This window comes from Zonotrichia albicollis, chromosome 2, assembly GCF_047830755.1.
Source record: "Zonotrichia albicollis isolate bZonAlb1 chromosome 2, bZonAlb1.hap1, whole genome shotgun sequence".
Lineage (NCBI taxonomy): Eukaryota > Metazoa > Chordata > Aves > Passeriformes > Passerellidae > Zonotrichia > Zonotrichia albicollis.
The window spans coordinates 55,987,417-56,011,491 of record NC_133820.1 but is presented as its reverse complement, the minus strand read 5'-3'; the positions used below and the strand labels follow the sequence as shown (position 1 = coordinate 56,011,491).

The 24,075-nt window shown below is 37.6% G+C and overlaps 1 protein-coding gene across 2 annotated transcripts in view; it reads right to left on the bottom strand.

Moving 5' to 3' along the window:
• Positions 1-2,132: 2,132 nt before the first annotated feature.
• Positions 2,133-24,075, bottom strand: part of ATM (ATM serine/threonine kinase) — a 57,509-nt gene continuing 35,566 nt past the window's right edge. Inside the window, exons 43-63 of one of the 2 annotated variants that reach the window (XM_074535180.1) lie at positions 23,499-23,647; positions 22,401-22,505; positions 21,756-21,875; positions 20,630-20,864; positions 19,076-19,243; positions 17,012-17,131; positions 15,435-15,652; positions 14,516-14,723; positions 13,776-13,889; positions 13,208-13,366; positions 11,934-12,072; positions 11,495-11,577; positions 10,136-10,276; positions 9,056-9,172; positions 7,733-7,882; positions 6,821-6,986; positions 5,533-5,619; positions 5,336-5,450; positions 3,724-3,787; positions 2,929-3,065; positions 2,133-2,808 (exon numbers count right to left, since the gene is read on the bottom strand). In XM_074535180.1, the coding sequence (XP_074391281.1) occupies positions 2,625-2,808; positions 2,929-3,065; positions 3,724-3,787; positions 5,336-5,450; positions 5,533-5,619; positions 6,821-6,986; positions 7,733-7,882; positions 9,056-9,172; positions 10,136-10,276; positions 11,495-11,577; positions 11,934-12,072; positions 13,208-13,366; positions 13,776-13,889; positions 14,516-14,723; positions 15,435-15,652; positions 17,012-17,131; positions 19,076-19,243; positions 20,630-20,864; positions 21,756-21,875; positions 22,401-22,505; positions 23,499-23,647 (2,979 nt within the window). In that variant the 3' untranslated portion in view covers positions 2,133-2,624. The remainder of the gene's footprint in view (positions 2,809-2,928; positions 3,066-3,723; positions 3,788-5,335; positions 5,451-5,532; positions 5,620-6,820; positions 6,987-7,732; positions 7,883-9,055; positions 9,173-10,135; positions 10,277-11,494; positions 11,578-11,933; positions 12,073-13,207; positions 13,367-13,775; positions 13,890-14,515; positions 14,724-15,434; positions 15,653-17,011; positions 17,132-19,075; positions 19,244-20,629; positions 20,865-21,755; positions 21,876-22,400; positions 22,506-23,498; positions 23,648-24,075) is intronic. The other variant, XM_074535182.1, reaches the window with a different exon arrangement.

Sequence of the window (24,075 nt, the reverse complement as noted above, 5' to 3'; positions counted from 1 at the left end):
TCAGGCAGCACCACTTGGCTTTTTCTCAGCTTTGGTTTGTCAGAGAGCTCGTTTCAGAAGTGGTGCAAAAGGGTCAGGGAATAGCAGTGCCTGGGGTTTGACTCAACAGTGTTTGTATACACTGGGCTGTGGGTGCAGAGCCTGGTAGGAAAAGGAAATGCAAACCAATGTGAAGACAGAGATACTAAGCAAGGTTGGTTAGACATTGCTTCCTTTTTTATGTCTGATTAGAATAACTGACTTAACTTTTGGTTTTTGAGTAAGGTGATGTTTCCCTTTCCAATTAAAGGCTTATATAATGTGTGAGCTATTTCAGGTATCTTGGCAAACTTTGTGGAACGAAAATCTTAACCAAGGAGTACTGATCTAGTCCTGACATGCCAGCTGTCTGAACACAGGTCAGGGCACTCCAAGAGTCTCTCCTCCATGAAAACATTTGGTTTGGGAGCTGCCCATGAGAGGTACTCATTTAGGCAAAACATCTCGATTATTGATAAGTGTTATCCAGAACTTCCATGCCATGCTGATGGGCTTGGAAGCAGGGCCAGAGACTTGAAGAAAAAGTGCAAGTCCCTGTCTAACAATGATTGGTTGTGTTGATAAAATGTATGAAGTTAAATTCCCTTAAAAGGACAGTGGGTTGGGAAGGCATGTGAAAAATGTGCACACCACAAGCTTCAGCTATTGTACAACTACGTAATTTCACGTTTTCCTTTGGCTTGATGGGCCCAAATCCAACAGCAGTGTCCAGGCAAAGGTGACCTCAGGGGTAGATGACTGGAAGGTGTCTGGACATTCCAGGTGAGTCATGAGAAGCGCAACTGCCTTATTAGTTGTTTATTTTATACACCCTCAACTCTGTATGGAGCACTTTTTGGACAGAATTTCCAAAGCCACTGTTTTCTCTGCAGTGGCTTGTGAAACACCTACAACTAAACATGTGGTCTTCAAGAAATCAGAATCTATCTCTATGGGAAATCTCAAGACTCCCTACCACAGACAGAGGAAGTTTGGGGAATGTGTATGTGGAGGCAAAGCTGGGTTTGTATGGAAGAGTTAACAACGAATGAGAATTTAAAAGATCTGTATCTAGATGGAAAAAAAAATCACATAAAAGTAGGATCTGCTCTCCCTTTACTGAGGATATAATGTACAAAAATACTACAATGATTAATAAGAGACAGTAACAATTTTTGGGTGCAGATAGATATGGAATACACTAACATTATAGATCACCTCAGGACAGTCTCTGGTGAAGAAAAATACTTAAAGGACTTTTTGTTCAGTCCTTTCCTACCTGCCATTGCTTGATAAGACATTTCTCCCTTTCCAAGTGTCCTTTAAATTTCACACAAAGAGCATGGGCTCTGTCAGTCACTTTAATTTTCAGAGAACAAACAGATCTTTGGACAGTATTTCCTCCCCACAAAAAAAAAAGCCAGGATGCACTTTTGGTTACAAGGATCAACAGAAATTTGTCAGCTGCATGAAAACACACTACAAAAGACTCATTTTGCTTTATAGACAGTATCTTATAGCATAAAAGTTGTGGGAACACTGTACAAATAAAACCACATTAAATGCTGATTGGAACAGAAGTTCTTCATTTATACTGCTGTAAAAACAATATTGTATGAAATGTAAACTAAGATAATGTAAGGATACACCAACCTTTATTCCTATTTTGAAATATAAAGATGCTTTGGGAAGATTTATTAACTATGCAAGTTAGACCATTATTTGAATGGATTCTCTAATTATCCATATTCACTGACTACCTGATTTTTTACTTTTAAGAAGGAGCAATGTCTTCTGTAAAACCACATACACTCAGAATGAGACTTTGGGCTCAGAATACAACTTCAGTGTTTCTGAGAGGTGTTTACTGCAAATACAGTGACTGGTTTTTTTACAATCATTTCCAATAAGCTAAGTTTTACTGTATTATCAATATGTCTTGTCAAGGAAGTCAGAGCAACAAAAGCTAAATATTTTTTATTGTTTTGTACTATTAGAGCAATATAAAGTACCAGCATAATTTAATTTACAACAGGAAAAAAAAGCAGCATATTTTATTTGACCTAAAGTTGTCATTTATATACACAAGTGTCCATTTAACTAAGATTAAAAAACCCCAACCCCAAAACCCCTTGATTCATTACACATGAGGTTCTCTATTTTTTTTTTCTTTCACTATGAAATTAAAGCATAACCCCCTTTTGGAAATGTAGTTTAGGTGGTTATATCATGAATCCTGGGTTTTGGATCATCCATTTTACACAGTCACTACTAGATATAGGAGTCCTGCATTTTAGCAGATACACAGCAGTGATGAATCTCATGTTTTAAGAACAACACATCCAGTCTGCCCAAGCAAATCCTTGTGGGTCACAAGGAACATCAAAGCAGTGCTTGGGGCCTTAGACTGTAGGATGAAGCTAAGCAGAATAAAAAATGTTTCTCAGTAACAGGTTATTGAAAAAAATCCATCCACCAAATGCTAATATGGAAAGGCATCGTGGTTGCTCTTGATATAAATTTTGTGAAATACCAGTTTGAAATGTTAGAACGCTTGGTGCAAAGAAAAATAGGTCTCTTCTGAAAGCGTGCTGGATCCTTGCAAGTCACACCCAGGGTTTCCATCCGGGAAAGAGACGGCTCAGATTTTTAGGGTCCATGGCCTGTTGGATGAGGAGGTTCACCTGCCCTCCCACACTGAGCACTGTTCCCTCCTCAACACCTTTCAGCTTCTCCTGGAGTCTCATCAGAACACGCTCAGCCACCTTGTTAAAGCTCTGGTCGTCACTGCTGGCAGAATAAACAAAGAGAAAGAGGTGCTCTAGGTATGGATCCTGAACAACATCCAGTGAGAAAACCACAAAGCAAGGCAACAGTGCAGCAAGAGGAGGGTAAGAAAAAATTTTGCACCTGGCTTTTCTTTTAGGTTCTTGTGGATCAGTCCCAAGTGTAGAGCTCATGTCAGCCTCATCCTCTGGCCTCTGCTGCAAATACAAAGCTTTCAAGGGGTTCATGGTCCAGTCGAAAAGAGGATCATAGAGCAGCACCTACAGAGGAAATAAACCTCTTTTTAATTTCAACTGTTAATTACAGCTAGTTCAGTGCCCTAGCACTACTGGAAATGCTCACACTAACCACAGTATTAGGAGGCTTAGTGGTTTGGTTTGGTTTTATTTTTTTTTTAATCAATAGAATTGGGCTAAATTGGTTAGTAAATTATCCAACCAAACTGCCTCTGGGCATTTGCAGGTTTTTGTGTGGTTCATGCTTCATAAAGTTTTGCCATCAGTCCCACCTCAGCAGTGAATTTTTTAATACACTGCTAGGCACCTAAGAGAATCATTAGCTTGTAATGCACAGTATAACCTGGTTTCAAAAATCAGCTTTATTCTCTTCTTTGTAACTTATGCAAGAGGATTTAATTGAATCAGTATCATTCCTGTTGGGAATGTTGCACTATGGCTAGAAGCATGTAGGGGTTCAAGAGGGAGAACTGCCTGAAGGAAACAGTTTCAATAGAAAATGCAAACTGGTTACAACTTTATCAAAGATTACATACATGAATTAACAATCTGACCAACACCACTATGTTCTAATTCAGTACAAAACACTCTAAATGAGTATCTGGTGCAGTGATGCATACAAAGACAAGAAACTGAAGACATTCTGGCAGGTTACTATCCAAAGGCAAGAAAAAATACTTACCTCTACAATAGTCAACAAGGCTTCTTGAGAATTTCTCATAACAGCCATTGTTTTCTCACAGCATCTAGAAAATATTTTACAGTATTTTAGGCTATTTTGGTAAGATGAAATGGTATTTTTGTAATGTAAATAATGGATATTTGTGCTGTACTTTAAGTGTGATTTCTAACATAGGAGTTAACCTCTCTGATATTTTCACCTGGGGAAAAAAAGAAGAGAAATTTAGACATGCAAAACCAAGAGAAGACTGTGTAGTTCACTGATTGTCATTTCTCTATGGAAAGGGATGACCTGGTTCACTGTCTGGAATATTTTGATATACAGGATGAACCACTGAGGTAACACTGCCTATTAGGGTGTGCCACAGTGACAGCATTGCTTGGCTGGATGAAAACACGTGCTGGGCTGCTCTGGAATTGGCGAGTCTTGGTAGGGCTGTTTTCCATGAAATGAGTAGATCCAGTAGCCAGACTCTAAGCAATTTCTGAAATCCTCCCAATGAGTTTTGGTACAGAAGTGGTGACCTGCATTCACTCCCAAGCAAACTAAGCTCCTGGAAGGAATGCCAAACTATCCCATGGGACAGGGACTCCTGTGAAAGTGGGTTTGGGATCTGTCTACCTCAGGATGAGAACACACACACCAAAGTTCACTGAACACATTCACAGCCAAGGGCCTGTTTACCACTGACACCTGAACTGTTAAGTACAAATCAGGCTGAGGCAGAAACAGCATCTGCACCAGTGCCTTTCATACTCATTTACTTCAGCTGGAGCCCAACAAGTCAAGTTTTTCTGTATCATGGTTTCAGAATTAATACCAAACTGTGAGTCTGACAGCATCATCTTTAGACCAGAACTGGCAGTGACTGCTCCTTCATGGGACAAAGGTGTACTAGCAACTACTTATTAGCCTTAATTGCTGCCTTAGAAAGACAACACCTACACTATGTCATTTTTTAAAGACGTGAAATTTGGGGATTGCAAGCATTACTTCACAAACATCATCCAAGTCTGGAATGAGAAATGTCCTGCTATTTAAGAATCCCTTGGGTCATTCACAGCAGGTAGGATGGAGGTTAATTGAAACTCAACTAATTTAGGATTCTTCTGTTTTGCAGTCCAGATCTATTATGGGATTTAGATTTTGCACTTACAAGGTAATATAAAATATATGATCCAAAAGGGAAAAAATACTCCAAATAAAACTAAACAGAAATTAGAGTAAAAACAAATTGGTTCAAAGACATTTAACTGCTCCAAATATATAGTATAGATGTGAAAGAAATACATAGTTCTGAAGTAAAAAAAATCATTCTAAATCAACATTTAGCTGTGGAGCCTTTGGAAACACAGAGCCTTCCCTGAATTCCACAAGAGGGTGACATTAACCCATTGGCAAGTGAACAGTATGAAACACTGAGCAACAAAAATGAGCTTGCAGCTGGTTATATAAATACAAACACAGGAGTTAAAGGTCAGGATTTAGGTTTGGGTGTTACCACCAGAAATCTGAGTCCCCTCTCAAGCATCAGAACTATTTAACATGTGACAATCAAAAGCTGGAAGTACTCTGCTGCCTCCTTGCCCCTGTGCAGCTCAGGAGCACTCACCTCCTGAAGACCCCTTCCACGCCAGTGATGCCCATTCCATCCACAATGTCCCTGGTTAGCCTGAATGGAACAGTCTCTGGTGTGGGAAGGATTTTGCCTTGCTCAAAAGCAACCCCTAAATGAAAGCAATATAAAAGTTTTTCTAAAAAAAGTTAAAGTAAAGAAAAAAATTAAGGTTCTCTTGCTGTCCTACTTACCCAGATCTATATGCACCAGTTCTGCTGTTTGTTCATCTATCAAGATATTCTGAACGTGTCTGTCTCCAAGTCCAAGAATGTAGCCAACTGAGACAAAAATGTAAGTGCTGAAACCATGTCATAAAAACCACAGAAAGCTTAAGAAAGATTACTGTGAGAATATTTCATCCCCCATATATAGTGTTGACTAGGGAAAGAGCAAATACCATTCCACAAATCCAAAAAGAAAATGCTGACTGAATGAAATTGCAAAAAGTTTATTCTCATACAAATGTGCATTGTTTTATCTGCTCCACAGATTTCTTCCCCATTTCTACTTGTAGATCAAAGATTATCACATAATATTACATCTTTCAAAAAATTTTAAAATTAAAAGCAAGTGCATAATAAAATCAGGGTTTTTGTATTATTACTAACATTAGCAACCCCCTCCAACAAAACAACTGATGTCCAAGTCAGTTTTAAAAATCTCCAGTGATCCAAATTATAGGAAAGACCTTTCATGTAAGCCTATTTCAGTGCTTTACTATCCTTAAATGTAGAAAAACTCCAAACTACATCTCCCTTACTGCAATTTACACCTTTTACTGTTTTTATTAGCTGATGGACATGACAGCAGTAGTATTTCCTACAAAAATATTTCCTCTGAATTGTATTAAACTGTGGATTTACCTTTTTTTTTCAGTAAAAAGGGCGTGCACAAACATGTTACTGTCTAGAATAGGATCGACTGCAATTTCTGAAATCTACTAACAAATGTCTTCCAGAGACTCAGTACAGAACTGAGTCATCCAGAAAAGAATCCACAGTACTTACATTTAAGAAGTTCTTTTTCTTTATTATGACAGGGAAAACAAAGGCTTAATAACCAAGCTTAAATAACCATTTCAGCCATGGATAATAATGCCAGTACAATGACCGTAAAAGATTGAGCTTTTCAATTCAGCTAAAGCATCACAGGCTACACATGAAATGAATGCATTTTAAACCAAAACAACAGAAATAAAATCAGGTTAAAAAACCCAAAGTACCAGAATCTAAGAAACCAAACCACTATATAAACACAGAGGAGCAGAATTTCATTCTTCCCTCTGCAGCAAAAAGTGGGGATGTGGAGGAACAAATCAGAAATCTTAATTACAAAATAATGCTGATGTTCTTGCTGGCCTTTTTTGCCCCCTACTATGCCTTTTTTGACATGCCACAAAAGCAGGACAGCCACTATGTCTGAAATGGTAGAAACTCTTAGGCTGTGTAACCTAAAAAGCCACTGTAATTATTGCAATACCTATAGAAGATGTAGCCACACTGCGAGTGTATGCCAGTCGCTTTTCAAACCACACAGCTGGGTCCAGGAATTTCTCCATGCAGAAATACCGGAACACAGGCTGAAAATTCTCACAGACTTCCATGAAGATTCTGTATTTCTCTTCAGAATGTTTCTTTTGGGCATCCTTTAAACACATAAGAAACATTTTAGCCATGACCAACTGCTTCAGAAGCAAATGAACTCTTCTTTCCTTTCTACCCAACTCCCCTCCATCAAATGCTGTTATCACTTCCTTCTCTTTCTGAGCTAAGAATGATTGTCTTTTTTGCAGCAATTATTAATGTCCCTAACTATCTGTCTTACTAAACAATTCTATTTTTATACACAACTCAGAGGCTAAAAAACATGGGGAAAACCCACTCCTATTTCCTTGATGCAGCAGATGCATGTATTTTATAGGCATGTGGAGGTAAATGGATCTTGTTGGGAGACACTTCCTTTCTTTAAACTCTGTTCTGGCACCTCTGCTTCTCTGATGGCCTCATGTCACTGTGAGAAAGTCATCCTCACTCATTCCCATGCAAATGCTCCACCAAGCATAAAAATACACTTTTATCCTGTTACTACGATAGCAATTTGAAAGGAAATAGGTTCTTGCACAATCATAGGTATATAAAGTAACAGCTATACTTGACTGCAATTTTGTAAACTTATGGTGAGCAAACTTATCATAAACTTATGATCATAAACTTATGATCTGTGGAACTGAATTAAAGGTTTAAATATTTATCCATTCCATGCCACCGGTCACATTCATTATTAGATATACCAAAGGTATAGTATGTAGTTCTCTGTAAATTCCACCCCCCTCCCCCCAGTAAATATTATAAATCAGCTTTTGTTTTGTTTTTTCAAGTTATTTGGACTCACCAGAATTATTTTATGACATTGATAGCTGGAGTAATCCTTTGGCCTGTATCTCTTGTGAGCTCCTTCTTCAGCATTCACAAGGAACTCTCCAATGGGAGTAGTTCCTGAGCACCACTCCAGAACTCCACTTCTCTGGGAAAGGGGAACCACCTGGAAAAGCAAAACCACAGAGGGGAGATTACACATGGGGGAAGACTACACACACTCAACTGTGAATACACACTCTGCAGAGCATGGGTGCACATTTCTGTTTGTTTAAAAAGACAAAGAAGGCCAAACCACGCAGCTGACACCTCAATATATCTTCTAAATACACACATATACATATATAAAAATCCACACAAATGTTTTCACCTAAAAATTGCGATTTTTCCCTAGCCCAGTGAACCTTCCACTAGACATGTAATGATTACCTACTGCCTGTTTCCTTCAATTTTCTTTTCTTATGGAAGTCTCTACATCTCACAATTCTATTATTCTCACCCATTCTGTTTTTCCCTGCTGTCGCTCATTTTTCACACACACAGAAACCTGAGTCTTACTTGAAAATAATTCCAAAAGTGACTTTAACTATACCTGAGAATTCTTAAAACCACACTAGCAATTCAGATAAGCACCTTTAGAGATTCCAGAGTGCACATTTCTCATTTGTCAAAGAGAAGAGGTTATACTTTGAGAGTACTTATTCAGAGGTCATCTTCACAGCTATTATTATAATGCCAAGTACATAAAAGGAGGAAGTAAAAGTTCCTGTTTAAATACACTTTCTGCATTCATAATAAGAATTTATTGCAATTCTTATTCCCATTTCCTATTCCCAATTCTGATTCCAATATGATTTGGATGATATTCCCAATTCCAAAAAAACCCCAGTTCAAATTCTGCATGAAAGACCCTAGATGGGACTTCTGAATCTATTTGTAAGGAATGTTGCAAGACTAGAATTAATTGCTAATTAAGGAATATCACAAGGCAAATTAATGAGAATTTATAAACAAACTTGTATGTTCAAGTTTAATGACTAGCAACTTTCAGTATAATGACAGTGTATTACCTAATTTCTTTTCAATTAAAAGTTCATATAAAGAAATCTCTGAAGACTATTTAAATATACATTAGGCATCAATAAATTCACTTTAATGATTTGAAAAAAATTAAATTGTAATAAATATATTGCCTATTCCATACCTGAAGGCACAGTGACTATTTTAATAGCCCATAAATAAAAATCCTTTTCTATTGCATTTGAGTTAAAAAGAGGAGAAGAGGGAAATATGCTTTATTTCTCTACTGCCACAGAGAAGATTTAGTGTTCAGGGTTACCTTGTATCTTCGGATGCTTAATTTCCTCTTTCTTGTTTCAGTGTTTTGCTGCAGCAATGTATTGCACATCTGGAAAACTTGTTGCATCACAGCATCTTGTCTCAGGTCATCACGTCCCTTCAGCATAAACAGAAAAAGCAGTTGAAAAACACTTCTCAGCATCCATTTCTTGCTCAGCAAGTAAAAAACATTATTTAACAAATTGCACAAAACACAAGTTACTTTTCCACAACACTCACTTGCAATAAAATGTAATTAACAGTTGTTTTTTTGTCTGTATTTGGTTTTCTGTTAGTGCTCAGCTGCTTAAACAGAATCATCATTAATTTAAATCATCACCTTTTATTTTTTGGTTTTGGACAGATGTTATTTGATTCAGGTTTCTATCAACCTAAATGTCTTATGGTTCTCTTTTTAAAAACAGGTATTTGATTCACCATTATTTAGCAAGTCAGCACACAGGTGAAGCAGCATCAGTTGGCACTGCAGTTCTGATTGGTGGATGCAGATCTGGTGATTCATGCTTCTCTTTACAGCTTTCAAAACAAACCCATACTTAGCAGCAAAATAGAATTCTCCCAGCAACTGCCCAATGTTTGTGTTCAAAGAGAGAATGAAATCAGCTGAGTCTAAGAAGAAATAAAGTTTTTTAGAGATCTTTACTTCTATGTGCATGCTTTTGATTGTCTCTGAATTGCAAATACTATTTTTATGTGGAAGAAGAAAGGAGGTATTTAACACAATATGTTGATGGTTCTTATTTACAGAACTCCTCAGGTCACCAGCTGAGACATGACCAGGCAAGTCTGGTAGTTGTCAGGTAAGCTACTAGATATTAATTACATGCACTGCTGAATTACAAACATATTTAATATAATTACTTATTATTTATATTATATTACTTAGTAATACTTCACAATTTTGTTTATTAAAGCATTCCTCAACTAAGGAAACTGACAGTGAAGTGTGAAAAGTCTGCTCATGGTACAGAAATAATACATGAGAAAACTGACAGGACAATTTAAAAAAAAATTTCCAGCATGTTAAATCTGAGATATCATTACAACTGACAGAACCCACCTTAACCAGCTGCCTCCTTTCTTTACCATCTGATCCTACACAATCTATTATTTTAGGCAGATTTATGCCTCCTGCTAAACGAAATTCTCGCTTGAACGAACTTATTGTCACCAAATTTTCATATTGTCCTGTGGGATCCACCTGAAATTAAAAAATACAGTTAAAATGAATGTAAATATTACCTCCATTTCACTCACAAAGCAGTAATAAGTAAGTACTTTGCAAAGCTCATTAGCAGACTATATGCTAAATATTAACATGAGCACTCTATCACCTGCAAGGATAATACCAAAAGGCTATGAAAATATGCTGAGCAAAAGTTTTTTTTTTTTATTCCTCCTTGTTCACCTCACTGGTAGAGGGGACGTGGTACTGCAGACTTCCACTAAACAAACTGTGACACAATGTCCCAAGAAACTGCTCTCATATAGCTGGGGAGCATTAGGCTTAGACTAATCTAAGGACCAAATCTCAATGCCAAGGCTGCTGCAGGGTACAGGATCTACACCTCAGCCACCCCCTGTACCCTCATGCCCCAGGAGGCCACATCACAGAGCTGCAGCCATTTCAGTCAGTCTGTACTGCAGGAGAAGAAAGGCAAAGAAAAGAATGATCCAGTTGCACAAAGGAGCAACACCTGGGGCCAACTGGAGCCCTACAAACAGATGATATTTAGCATGGGTGGCAACTTCTGGTTTCTGAAGTCAAATACCTTCAAGCAGTCCCTTGGCTTATTCAGCTTTATAGACATAGCCTTAGGGATTTCAACGCGAGGAATTCTGGCCTTGCAACATTTCAACTTATATGCTGGTCAAAAAAACAACTCTATGCCCCTGAAACTGTGCAGTTTCCCAGGTGGAGTGTGTGGTATCAAAAGGTGAGTTCCTGTGCACCCATCCAGCCAATGGGAATGGATCATTGCCCATTACTGAATGGTAAAAGCACAGGAACAGTAGAAGAGGCACAGCTCTTAATTCTTACACCTTCTGTGACATTCAGTTGCCTCCCTGAAACTCTGAGCTAGCACCTACAGGACAGGAAATTCCCACTCCCAAATCCCCTGGGTGAGTTAGGGAGCTCACTGTGGTATCACCTTTGGATAATGAGAGACTACTCAGAGGTAACAGTGGCAAGCTGTCTTTGTACAATAAACCACTATCCAGCACACATAATGCCTGGGATCATGGTCTTCTAAGGAAACCATCTCACCCTGCACCTCCCACCTAACAAGGAAGTATCCCCAGACGTGGACCTGTAAAGACCATGGGAATTGGATGAAAACATGACTGCCATTACAAAAGCTTGAAGATGGTTCTATGATGATGGGATTTTAGTGTGTATTTTTTCAACTTCAGTCACCTTAATTTCCATGGTAGGAACAGCAACATCCTCCAAGTTCTTCAGTTTAATGATTGGCTGATCAGCAGGAATACTTATTCCTTCTGTAATTAAGAGGCATTAATATTTTTAAATTCAGAGCTATAAAATACACCTGAACTGACAAAACCCAGCTTACATCGCTTTTGGGACCCAAAACCTCACTGCATGCTTTTACTGATGAAGATGACCATAGGACAACTGTGGTGATTTTTGGAGTTTTGTACTAAGGGTCTGAGCCCTACAGTGCAAGTAATTACTATGACTTTTAATCCAGACTACATTATGTATCTATCAAAAACAGGACACAATGCTACTGCCTCATTTAACTAAGCATCAGTATTTAAAATACACTTTTTAATCTGGGAAAATAAAACCTATCTTCATTATTAAAACACAAACCAGTTTTCCTAAGACTTACTTCTTTCAGATTTCCACTGAGTACAATCTAAATTTGCTAATGTGATGTAAGCATCACAAAGTGCTTCCATGTCTCTAACCATAGGAGCTCTTCTTTTCCTTACAATATTCATTATTGTCCTGGCAGCTTCCATTCTGTCCTAAAAAACCCAAGGAAAACAAACATCAGATCTTGTAAACTTAAAGATGCATCATAACATGCAGTCAATTAAGTACAATTGAGATATGTCCTATGAAAACAGAGCAAACTGCAGCAATGGACAGACAGCCCTTTGTGAGATGACATGAAATAATTATAAGAAAAAATTCTGTGCTGTCTGATGTGAGATATTGAGTAATATAAAATATTATTGGCGATGGAGAGGGAGCAAACCTGTCCAGGCAAAGCACAAAAGACATGCAAAAGTTCTTCAGAAAAAGGACAGACAGGTTTTTAGATGTTCTTCCACCATCTGCCTGCTTCTGTTATTTCCTCCCAGCTGAAGAAAAAAATCTTGCATCCAAAAGACAGAAACCTGTCCATGCATTCCTTTTGTGCCTGGCTCTGAGAGACATACTTTAGCATAATTCCAATCCTAAGGGGGGAATCACAAAAAAAACTACAGATGTGAGAAAAAGGCCAAAAAAAGCCACATAAAAATGTGGTGAAAAAATGTATCAGTGCGGGGGGTAAGAGGACACTGACAACCAATCATGTCAGGCCTATAATGATGGAGGAAAGAAGGGCCAACACTTTAGATGTGGGATGATTCCAAAGACAGGTTAAACAAAAATTAAGCAAAACCAACATTATCATGAAATCACAGTTCAGTGTTACCTATCAGCATGGCTTTTAACACAGACCAAAAGATGCACAAGGCAAACTGTTTAGATGGAACATGTTACCACTCAAAGCAGAAAAAAATACCCAATTCAGTATGTACTTTCAACAATAAAGCCACTCAAGTCTTTCTTGCATCTAAAATCCCTTTTACAGAATGACACATAAGGGACTTTTATCACAGGAGTCTGCAATAATCAGGGCTATTTGTGGCACAAAACATTAGCTGTATTTTGCTCAACCTTGTAATGATTTCTTTCAATAATAATTACCTACTTATGCACAAAAGGGGTTTTTAAATTATTAAAAGTACTGTTTCCCTCCTACTGCTTCTTAACAAAAGTCTGCTAATGAGCTCTATACTAAAACAACCCTCTACATGTTTTGGGTTTTTCATTTTTTAACAAAATTAAAGGATTGAATGTGATTAATAGAATAGAAGTTTTTGTAGTCACCACATCAAGCTGGGAGATCTCTTTTGGTGCATTTTTAATTAACTTATTTCTTCTTATTGCATCTGGTTTTGTGAGAAGTTCATCTTTGTTAGCATTAGCCAAAGCTAATATTATAAACAAAGTATGATGTGGATGATCCAGTGAAATTCGAGACAATAGCTGCCAACAAAAGAAAAAGATCCCATTATTGAAAACAGCATAGAAGAGAAAAAAAAAAAAACTTAATTAACATTATTATTTCTTTTGAACTTCTAAGGTTCCTAAGATGAAATAAAAGGTAATACTTTTCCACAACTGAAAAAACATTCAAAGTACATTTCTATAACTGCAGAAAACTACTCTTATATTACAAGAAAATCAATAAAGTTGATTTTTTAAGTTAAGAAATGAAAGAAGTCCCCAGTCCTCTTCCCCCACCATACTGATTTGGCATCACTCATTTTTAATACACCCTTATCACTAGTGTAACTTGTTTAGCTGTAACTGCTCAGAGGAAGGTGGATATTGTTCAGAAGTAGGCACTACCAAGCCAGTCAAGGTATCTTTAGATAAGAAAAGCAAAAATTACATTATTCAGAACTTCATGAAATCCTAAACCACCCATCATCTTGGTTCCCATTCGAGCAGCCAGCTGGTACATCAGAGGCAAGAATTTGTATGAAGGGATCTTCTGTGCGTTTTTCTGCAGGAGAGAAAACTCAGTTACAGAGCTGTACTAAACTAAACTAGCTGTACTAAACCTAACAAAAACTGCAATAATAATAATAATAATAATAATAATAATAATAATAATAATAACAATAACAATAACAATAATAACAATAATAATAATTTTAAATTAAGAATTATCATGGCTGTCTGATCAAGCAGCAATTCAGTGAGTATCACATCATCCTGACCCATGTCTCCTAAATGTTGCAGGTCCTTCATAGGAGTACTATTTTCTCTTCTACCTTTCATTGCTGTTCACCTGAAAGTATATATAATATGAACAAGAATAATGTACCTAAGGATGTTGGAGATGGGTAGATTCCAAGGTATGTGAAGAACAAGGGGACCGCAGTAAACGATCATGACATATGTTTAATCATACAGACTTATCAAATTAAAATGCTAATTAAAATTAAATTAATATGCATTGAGAACTACAGGTCTTACTGATGAAAAACTATTGATAAGCAATGACAACTGAAAAAAGAAAGTTTTCAGGAAAAGTTAAGGAGCTACATAATTCATCTTCCAGAAATACAGGAGAAGATGGCTATTTATTTGCCAAAGCATTAGGAAATAAAGGGAGCAAACATATACCTTCATCATTTCATTGACTCTGTCAACTCCAGAATTTTCAAGCCAGAGGGAACAGAGTCGGAATATCCACATATCATGTTCTTCTCCACTTAGTAAACAGCTGATGTAGTTCTCCACTGCTTTACACAAGAAGCGTTTACGGTCCTCGGTCAGGGCTTGCATTGCCCCTTCATCCAGCTCAAGCTCTCGCTGAACCTTCACTGTGTATCTACATGAATAGATGTCACGTTTAAACAAGAAATTAGTTATTCATCAGCTTACAGCAAGGCCTTCCCTAGGTCTCACTATTTTAACATTTTTAAAGTTGTTTTGTATGTACAAGCACAGTAAAATAAACAACAAAAACTGTATGGTGGGAGCTACTCCTTTACTGTATGTGCACACAGACTCACTGCTATAAGTAAACTTCCTGTCTTCTGTCTTCTTGATTTAATCTCAATATTGGTATAAATGTGAATATCCAGTACAGATCATTTGTGTAATGACTTCAGTGTCCAGCAGCTGAAGTTCATCCTTTTCTGCTCACTTGCAGTTGCTCTTACTAAGTCTTTAAGAATTCTGTATTAAATTTCATTCTACTCTCTCACTAAATGTGAAAGAGAGAAAAATGCCAATTCATTTATTTATACTATGTAACATTTTTGTCAAATAAACTGAACAGATCCAGGCAATCACATGAATTCCAGGCCATGATCATCTACACTGTGTCCCTGGCTTAGTTTTGGCCCAGCACACACCTAGACCATGTCCAGGCACAGTTCAGAAACCATTCACAAGCAGCACTGTGGATCTGAGCATGGCTTTGTGGAGAAGGAAAAATGCAGCTGGAGAGAGGTGACCCACGCTGCAGCTGCTGTCCAGAGAGTAGAGCTGGAGCCTGTGACAGCTCCAGAGTATCCAGTCTCCATTTATTGCTCACCTGTTGGTCTGAACTCTACGCTCCCTGATGAGACCAACCTCCTCCTTGGCCTTCTTCAGCAAGGCCTGCTTATTTTCAAACTCTGAGGATTTCATGTAATTCTCAATCCGCTGGTACTGATTATCAGAGAAACGAGCCAAGGAGAGGAAAGCCTTCATCTTTCCTTTCTTCAGCTCTTCACTGCTGTCTCCACTTTGGCTTGCAGCAATTTCCACAGCCTAAAGGAGAAGTTACAACAAAGGTAAGATCAATAATCAGATAAATAGTGCTGCATAAAACTTGATGAAACTCTATTCTCACAGAAAAACAGAATGGTTGAGGCCAGAAGGGACTTCTGGAGCTCATCTTGTTCAAGTCCCTCCCTGCTCAGGGTCATCTGCTTGAATAAATTATTTAACATTGCCTGTGATGGAATTAATATGCATATAAAATGAATCTAACAGGCTGAATATTTTTCTCCTAAGTGAATTTAATCTTTGAGAAATGTTTCAGTGCAAACAGTCAAAAATATTATCCTGTATGAAACAACTTTAATAGCCATACAGGAATTTTCCATGCTCTTATCTTTTACAGTAACAAGGCATGAAGTTTTAAAACAGTCTTATAGCCTTGTATCACAAGCTGGTGAGAAAAAAAAATGGAAGACAGTCCAAAAAGTGCCAAAAGTAAAGGAAATTATATAAGAAAGTCATGGATTCAAATCATCAGAGTGAAGAAAGCATATAGATAGCAACAGAGAAAGGCAACTATGTTGCATTTCACAAATTAGTGTGAAATAAAGAAATGTGGAGTGGGCAAATATTAATACAAACATTTCTATTACTGACTAAAAGTTAAAAACAAAAAAATTACAGCACTTTGAAACAAGAGACCAAGACTTAGCAGCATCTCAGGGGTGACCTTATCACTGTCTACAACTGCCTTGAAAGGAGGGTGCAGCCAGGTGGGAAGTCAGGCTCTTCTCCCAGGTAACAACCAACAGGACAAAAGGACATAACCTTAACCTTAAGCTGCACCAGGGGAGGCTCAGGTTGGGCATTAGGAAGAATTTCTTCACAAGAGGGGTGATCAGACACTGGAGTGGGCTGCCCATGGAGGTGCTGGAGTCACCATCCCGGAGGTGCTTAAGGAAAGACTGGATGCGGCACTCAGTGCCATGGTCTGGTTGACATGGGGATGTTGGGTCACAGGTTGGACTCCATGATTCCAGAGGTGTTCTCCAACCTGATTGATTCTGTGGAAATGCAATGCTGTACTAAAAAGCTGGTGAGTGAATAATCTGTCCTGAGAAGGAAGAGGTAGGGATAGGGAACAGGAAAGGGAAACTAGACTAGTAGTTGTAATCACTGCACTTCTAAGCCAATAAAAGACATTTCACTGTGATTTCTACAAAGCCATATTCTGAACTTTTAACAGGATTAGAGTGTTATACAATACAACATGAAACCATAATATTTATATAAGAAACCATATTTTCAATACATAAAGATTGCACTGAAAAATCTACTTGACATTTTAACACTGTATTTTAACACAGCATTATCTCACAGATAGCACATTTCAAAGACTGGATGCACCTTTTCTAAGTATTTCTGCATGATGACTGTAGGGTTTTCCAAGCATGTTTCAGCTAACCAGGTTCCACAGAGCCTCAGGCACTCTGTATACATCAATTTCAGGTGAGGATCATTCTCGACCTTTGAAAAAGCAAGTTTTGGAAAAAAAAAATTAAAGAGAGGGAGGCATCAAACAAAAACATCTTTTACATATGAGGTAGGAAATTTCTAAAGCCTTTAAACCCTGAACAGAATTCAATCACTGAGGCCTATTACACATAATGCATCCAGAGAGTCATTTTCCACCCACATCTACAGTAGTCAATAACCTTAAATCACATTCACATTCTATGTAAGGCAAAAGGAGAGTGCACATTTTAAAATACCTGATAGCTTGAACAATCAAAAGCAGAATAAACCAATGACAAAATGTAATAAAAATTTTAAACATTTACAGCATGTTTTCAGAATTGTATTGTATAAATATCCCCATTTAGTCTGAAGTACCATAGACAACTCCATAGGTAACAGCCAGGAACCACAAAAACCATGTGTGATCATCAAATTCTTCAGACAGATGGAAACCTGATTGAAGTGCTATGGGAAGATGATGGAGCATGTTTCCAAAGGACTTTTCTCCAGACTGGATATTCAGCTTTAACTGTAGAGTAGGATAAGTTTGCAAAATACTTCTAATATAGGGCACATGTGACCAAGATGGCAACATTGACTGTGAAATATGTATGTGAACATCACAGGCTGTGAAAACACAAATTCTCCTTACAAGGACACGGTAAATGTAAGGAAGGACAACGTTTTTGGAGGGCCTCATCAACTGATTCATGGAGAGATTACAAAAATCAAAAGAGCAACAACTCTTGATTTTGCCCTGGTATGTACAGAAAGCTTGGCCCAAAATAATGCAGCTTTTCTGAAGAGTGATATTCTTTAAGAACATACATAGATTAAAAGCAAATGGTTTTGAAATTCTCAAAGAATGCCATCATAGGTAAATGCAAAGGTACGGCCTTAAAGACTTTTTACCACAGTGGTACACATAATTAAGTTCTAGTCAAGTATTTGTAGACCATATTTTAACAAACACCATCCTGAGGAATCTGTAAAGGCTGGATTGACAGGCCAAGGCCAACTGTATAAGGTTCAACAAGGTAAGTACCAAGTCACAACAACCCCAGGCAGTTGTGAAGCTGTCCAGTGGAAAAGGACCTGGGGGTGCTGGTCAACAGCAGCTGAGCATGATCCAGAGTGTGCCCAGGTGGCCCAGAAGGCCGATGGCATCCTGGCCTGGCTCAGCCAGGTGTGGCCAGCAGGAGCAGGGCAGTGACCGTCCCCCTGTTCCCAGCACTGCTGAGGCCACAGCTCCAATCCTGTGCTCAGTTCTGGGCCCCTCAGTGCCAGAGAGACATTGAGGGGCTGCAGCATGTCCAGGGAAGGGCAGCGGAGCTGGGGAAGGGTCTGGAGCACAAGTGCTGTGAGGGGCAGCTGAGGGAGCTGGGGGTGCTCAGCCTGGAGAAAAGGAGGCTCAGGGGGACCTCAGCACTCTCTGCAGCTGCCTGACAGGAGGGTGCAGCCAGGTGGGGGCTGGTGTGTTCTCTTAGGCTACAAGCAGTAGGACAAGAGGAAATGGCCTCAAATTGCACCAGGGGAGGTTTAGATTGGATATTAATCACTGAAAGGATTGTCAAGCACTGGAACAGGCTGCCCAAGGAAGTGGTGGAGTCACCGTCCCTGTTTAAAAGGGATATGGAAGACATGTCCATGGTGCTTAGGGACATGGTTTAGTGTTAGACCATGAATAATGAATTCTTACATTTGCCAATCTTACAGACTCTCTTTGAAAACCCCTAACGAGATTTGCTAACGCAGTTTTTTTTGCTTTCAGACATTTTGAGAGTACAACCCAGATTTAGTATTTAATATTGCAGAGGGGCTTTCAATTTTCTTTTAAGGGAAAACTTCTGAGAGTGGAATTAGGATCTTAAATAATTTAATTCCTGTAAGTTCAGACATTATGCAATACATACCTGAAACCAATCTGCATCTAATACATTATGCAATACATACCTGAAACCAATCTGCATCTAATTTTTTAATCATTGATTTAAGTATATTCAGTGCAAGACTCTCTTCCTTTTTAGCCCAGAAAACCTGAGCTTCTTCAAGCTGCCATTCAGAAACTCCATTTCCATTTGGATTGTGTTGTTTGATTTGAAACATAGCTCTTTCCGGAAGCTGAAAATGGAAAAATAAAAATGAACAATTCTTTAAGTAAAATATCTGTACCTCACAGCAAGTTTTGTTTTCAGGCACTCTCTCAATTTTCTCTATTTGTGCAGCATAATCTGCTCATCCAAATAAAAAATTTATTTGCAGCAAAGATGTGAAATTATTTTTCTATATACTTGCAGAAAATCCTGATTTACAACAAGAATAGACTGGAATCAAACCTCACAAACTCTAAAATAAAGTATCTCTGTTTAACATTTTAAATTGGAGGTAGAGAAATTCTATAATCAGTACCTACCAAATTAATGGATTTACAGCTTAGCAATTATTAATACATTATTACATGCATTACATACATTATTACAGACCACAGAAAAAGAATTATAAAAATGGCACCACCATATACTAATTCTTTAGCATGCCTGCATCTTCACACATATCACTGGTAAAGTACCATCCTCACTACTTAGCATGACTACGACAGCACAAGGAGCAAACTATGCTTTTAACAAACTTGAGGCTTTTTACAGAATACTCACTGCCACAGTGCTGGTGGCTGGGCAGGCATGAGACAAAAATATCTGAAATCATTCTCCCAACAGCTTCAGAGGCACTGAGTAAAGTGTCTCTGCAAATTCATTAAATCAAAGACAGCACTGTTCTACTGATTTCATCACTATTCATAAAAAGAGTTCTATGAATAGTGATGTGCGAAATAGCAAATAGTGAGTCAAAGTTTAATTCAGTTTTGCATATGTGAAGTGTTAAAACACCTTTCCAGGTTCTGTATTTATCTGCAACTGTTTTCTGTAGAGGTCCTGGGAGAATACTCTGTTGCTCTGTAAATTCTCACGGAGTTACTGATCCAAATGCACCACCTAGAACAAGCCAAGGCTGATCCTGGCCCTTAAATGCATCAGCAACTGAAAAAACCACTGACAGTGCAAATCCCAGGAAGCCATTCACAGAAAGAGATTTACCACAGTGCAATGGTGTTCTGAGAGTATGAAGCTTTAAAGACAACACTAAATACAGAGATGCAATGAAGTTATCTCTGCAGTTTTACTCTGGAACACTACAACATATGATGCAAGTGAAAGCTGGATATGTAGAACTGCACCAAAATGAGAAACAGAGCTAGAACAGCACTCTTCACTAAAAATGTCATTTCTGTGTTATCTACCTCATTCAGTGGCTTACGCTTATGAACAAAATTAAAAAAACATGCTCATAAATATAATTCATTAATAAATTCTACATAATCTAAGTCTCAGATTGATTTATTGAATAAACTTAGAATACAGTTAATCGTTAGTACTGTTAAAAATTAAGTTCTTTTATAAACTAAAAACAACTAAACATCTGTTCCTGGTCTTTCCTGAAATTTGTTACCTGAGTATTTTTAGCAGTTCTTGCCAATCTAGAGAGCTCCACCAGATGTTTGGTCAGGAGGTCCTTAATACATTCTCTTTTGGTGTTTTCACTCTCCTTTTCAAGCAAGATTTCCAAAATTACAGTGCGCAGAGCCATGACAGGCTCCTGGAAATGGAAGTCACTGTCTTTGAGAAGCTGGGATTGTCTCTGCCATTTCAAATAAACGTCATTCAGTTGTTGAGTAGTAACAGATCTGCAATAATTCCCAAAAGAAAAAGGACTTGTTATTAATTTTCAGTAAATATCAGTGAAATGCAAGATGGGTAAAAAGTAAACTGCTGAGAAAGTTCCAAACCTATACTTCATGAAATAGTGATAAAACCCCACAATGGTTACCATATGCAGACTAAACTGGAAGCCTTCCAGTTTTAACAAACATGAAGTACAACAACACTCAGGTGAACTACTCCTCTGTAAATATTCTTGATTAGGCATCAAAAACTTGTGTTAAAGGTCCATCAGCAAAGGGAATCACACTCAAACACAGAGCTGCTGAAAAGACTGTGGGGTGACTATTAGCTACTAAACTGACAGAACTATAGCAGAGAAAATTAAATGTTAATAGCACAGAGTTACAGATATAAATACCTTTCTGTGTTTAAAAAGCAATCTTAAGAATTTGGGAAGAATACTGATGGTAACAGAGGTCCATGAAGAAAATGATTCAAACTGAAACAGCTTTCAGTAAAGCTATGGATGTCATTAGGGAAACGGAAAACATTTTTAGAAAAGAAACTAAAAGAGGAGGACTCAGTTACTTGAGTAAACCAGAAGCTAGGAGATATGACTGCTACCTTGGAGTATGAGAGAACTCAATATAAAGGAACGAAAACAATTAATTAAAACACTATATTGGCATGATTTCAAATAACTTAAACTAGACTGCAAACTAAGGCAGTCTGGAAATAAAGAAAATCTAAAATTGTCTTCATGTAGTGAAGCTAAATTCCTTGTCATTCTCAATATGAAGTTTGAAATGTTGATGAATACTATCTGTTAGGGTAATTTTAAGTTTTGTGCTATGTTTGATTACTAAACCTCCTGCAAACTGAGGAAGTGGTGTGAAACAATCTTAAAACATCACCTGGAGAACAGCAGACCTGCATTTTCCAACTCTCCAATTAGCTGTAGTCTGCAAAGGGTTGGATACAATGAATAAACAGATTCAAGACTGCCCTTGCACAGCTCTTCTACTTCATTCACTCTATGGATTTAATAGAAAAATAGTAGATTATTTTTATTTCATAACAGCTAGTAATTCCAAATATCCATAACATAGTTTCCATACAGGGAAGAGAATTTAAACAGCAAAACTCTTCAGTCTAGAATTACTTTGCACTAACATTCAAATTAAAAAAAAATAAATTTGTCAATAAAGGAAAACACAGTAAGGACTCAGAAATTCCAAAATCCATGTGATAGCTCAGCTAAAGAAGAGCACTCAACACTAGAATCCACTTAAAAGGTCCACAAAATAAGGGGTGTGTACAGGAAATGTATCTTCAATTAGCACACAAATTACATATGCAGATGACAAACTGAGGTTAAAAAACTTTGAGCTGCAGTCTGGAAATAGTTTTTATTCTATGCATGAGTCTTTATTTGAGCCCATAAAACTCCTCGATAGCCTTTGTTACATAACCTGTGACTACAAACACACACATTGTGTCCATCTCTCTCTCCCAGTATTTGCACATAAATGTCACAGTATTTGCATACAATCTGTTACCTGGCATCTTTAAGACTGTCATGGAAAGCAGAGAATTCCTTATCTCGTAAAGACTGGAGAGCATCATACAATGATTCATGGTACCCTGGACTTCTTGCTTCATCTCTAACAAATAAAACAAAAGTTAACATAGAATAAAATGAAAACCATATTTCTCTATAAAGAAGTCAATTTTGTCTTTGTGACAAACATTTTTGGTTGCACATTTTCTGCAGCTGGATAGGTTACTGTTTTGCATGATAAAAAAATCATGTGATGCTATATATTTTAAATCAATTTAGTGTTTTATACATTCTAACTATTCTTGAATCTTGTTACAGCTTACCTATCCAAAGTTTGTTCTGATCATGGCATGGCATATGCCCTTCAACAGGCCATTTGTGAAGGTCTCTAGGTGTGTCTAAACAATGAGACCATGCAGGAGAAGAGAACGAGCACATAAAGAGAACGTTCCCCACCCTGCTGTAAGAGTCTTAGAAAAATTCTGACTACTAAAAATTGATGTAGGAGCTACTTTTTTGTGACTTTATTTGCTTTTGCCAAAACATAGTGAGTCTACTCTGTATTCCTCCTAAATGGTGCAATGATGCAGCTGTACTAAGGAAGGACAGACTTCACACTGGATCCTGGTCAGTCATATCAAATAACTGCTGCCAGGCATCCAGCAGCATCCTCTCTCCAGGACATTACTCCCTGTGAAGGAGTAGCCATGGATCAATAATGGTGTTTGCCTATCCAGGACTTGATAACCTCTTGTGGCTTACTGAGTAATATTTCCCATTTTCTTATATATTAGATACTAAAAGCTCTCTCTATCCCTCTCTCATACTAAAGATACAACTTCTGTATGAGTCAAAAATGGAAAATTTCAGTTTAACATTATGAACAATCAAAAAGAAGAATCGTCTCTGTACAGTTTCCCAGGAAAATAAAAAGTGATGTGCATTCAAACAAGACAAATCTAACTGAAAAACACTGCTTTTCAGTTCAATGATTAAGATTAATTAGGTGACCTGCTTTACAGAAACTATGTTCTGATCTTGGATCTGACCCTACTGTCTTTTGCTTAAAGAACTAGCAAAAAGATAAGGTGTTTACTTGACAGAAGAGATGTGGCTCCACTGCATATTCCTCCATGCTGCCTGGTACCGTATTTCCTGCAGTTCTGCACACCATTCAGTGTTTTCATGTTCCAGACCTTTTAAGTACATGGAAAGAGTGTGGCAAAGCCCAAAATTCTGCAAAGCCTGGAATTAAGAAAATTACCCAAAAATTTATTTTCCTCCTTTATTAAACTGAACTGGTATTTTTTGAGGGCTTTGTTTTACTTTTGGAAACAAAGAACCCTTTGCAGGAAAGACAGGACCATGACTATTTCTAAACTCTACAGGTAAAATGAAAACTTTTTAATAAGACTACCAATCACACTACTGATATCTGCAACTCCAGGAAAATGGTTTTATTACTATTGTGGCTGGCATTTTTTGAAATAATTTTTCACACAGTGAAAATTAATTAACTATCAAATTAACTATCAGCACACATTTCTCCATGCCATCATTCCTGTGTGGCAAGTCATAATGAATTTTACTTCTTAATGAACTATTGCTCCTGATGAGGATTTGAAAAGATTTCCTATAACTCCTATCTGTTTGAAGGCCATAACATCTTTACA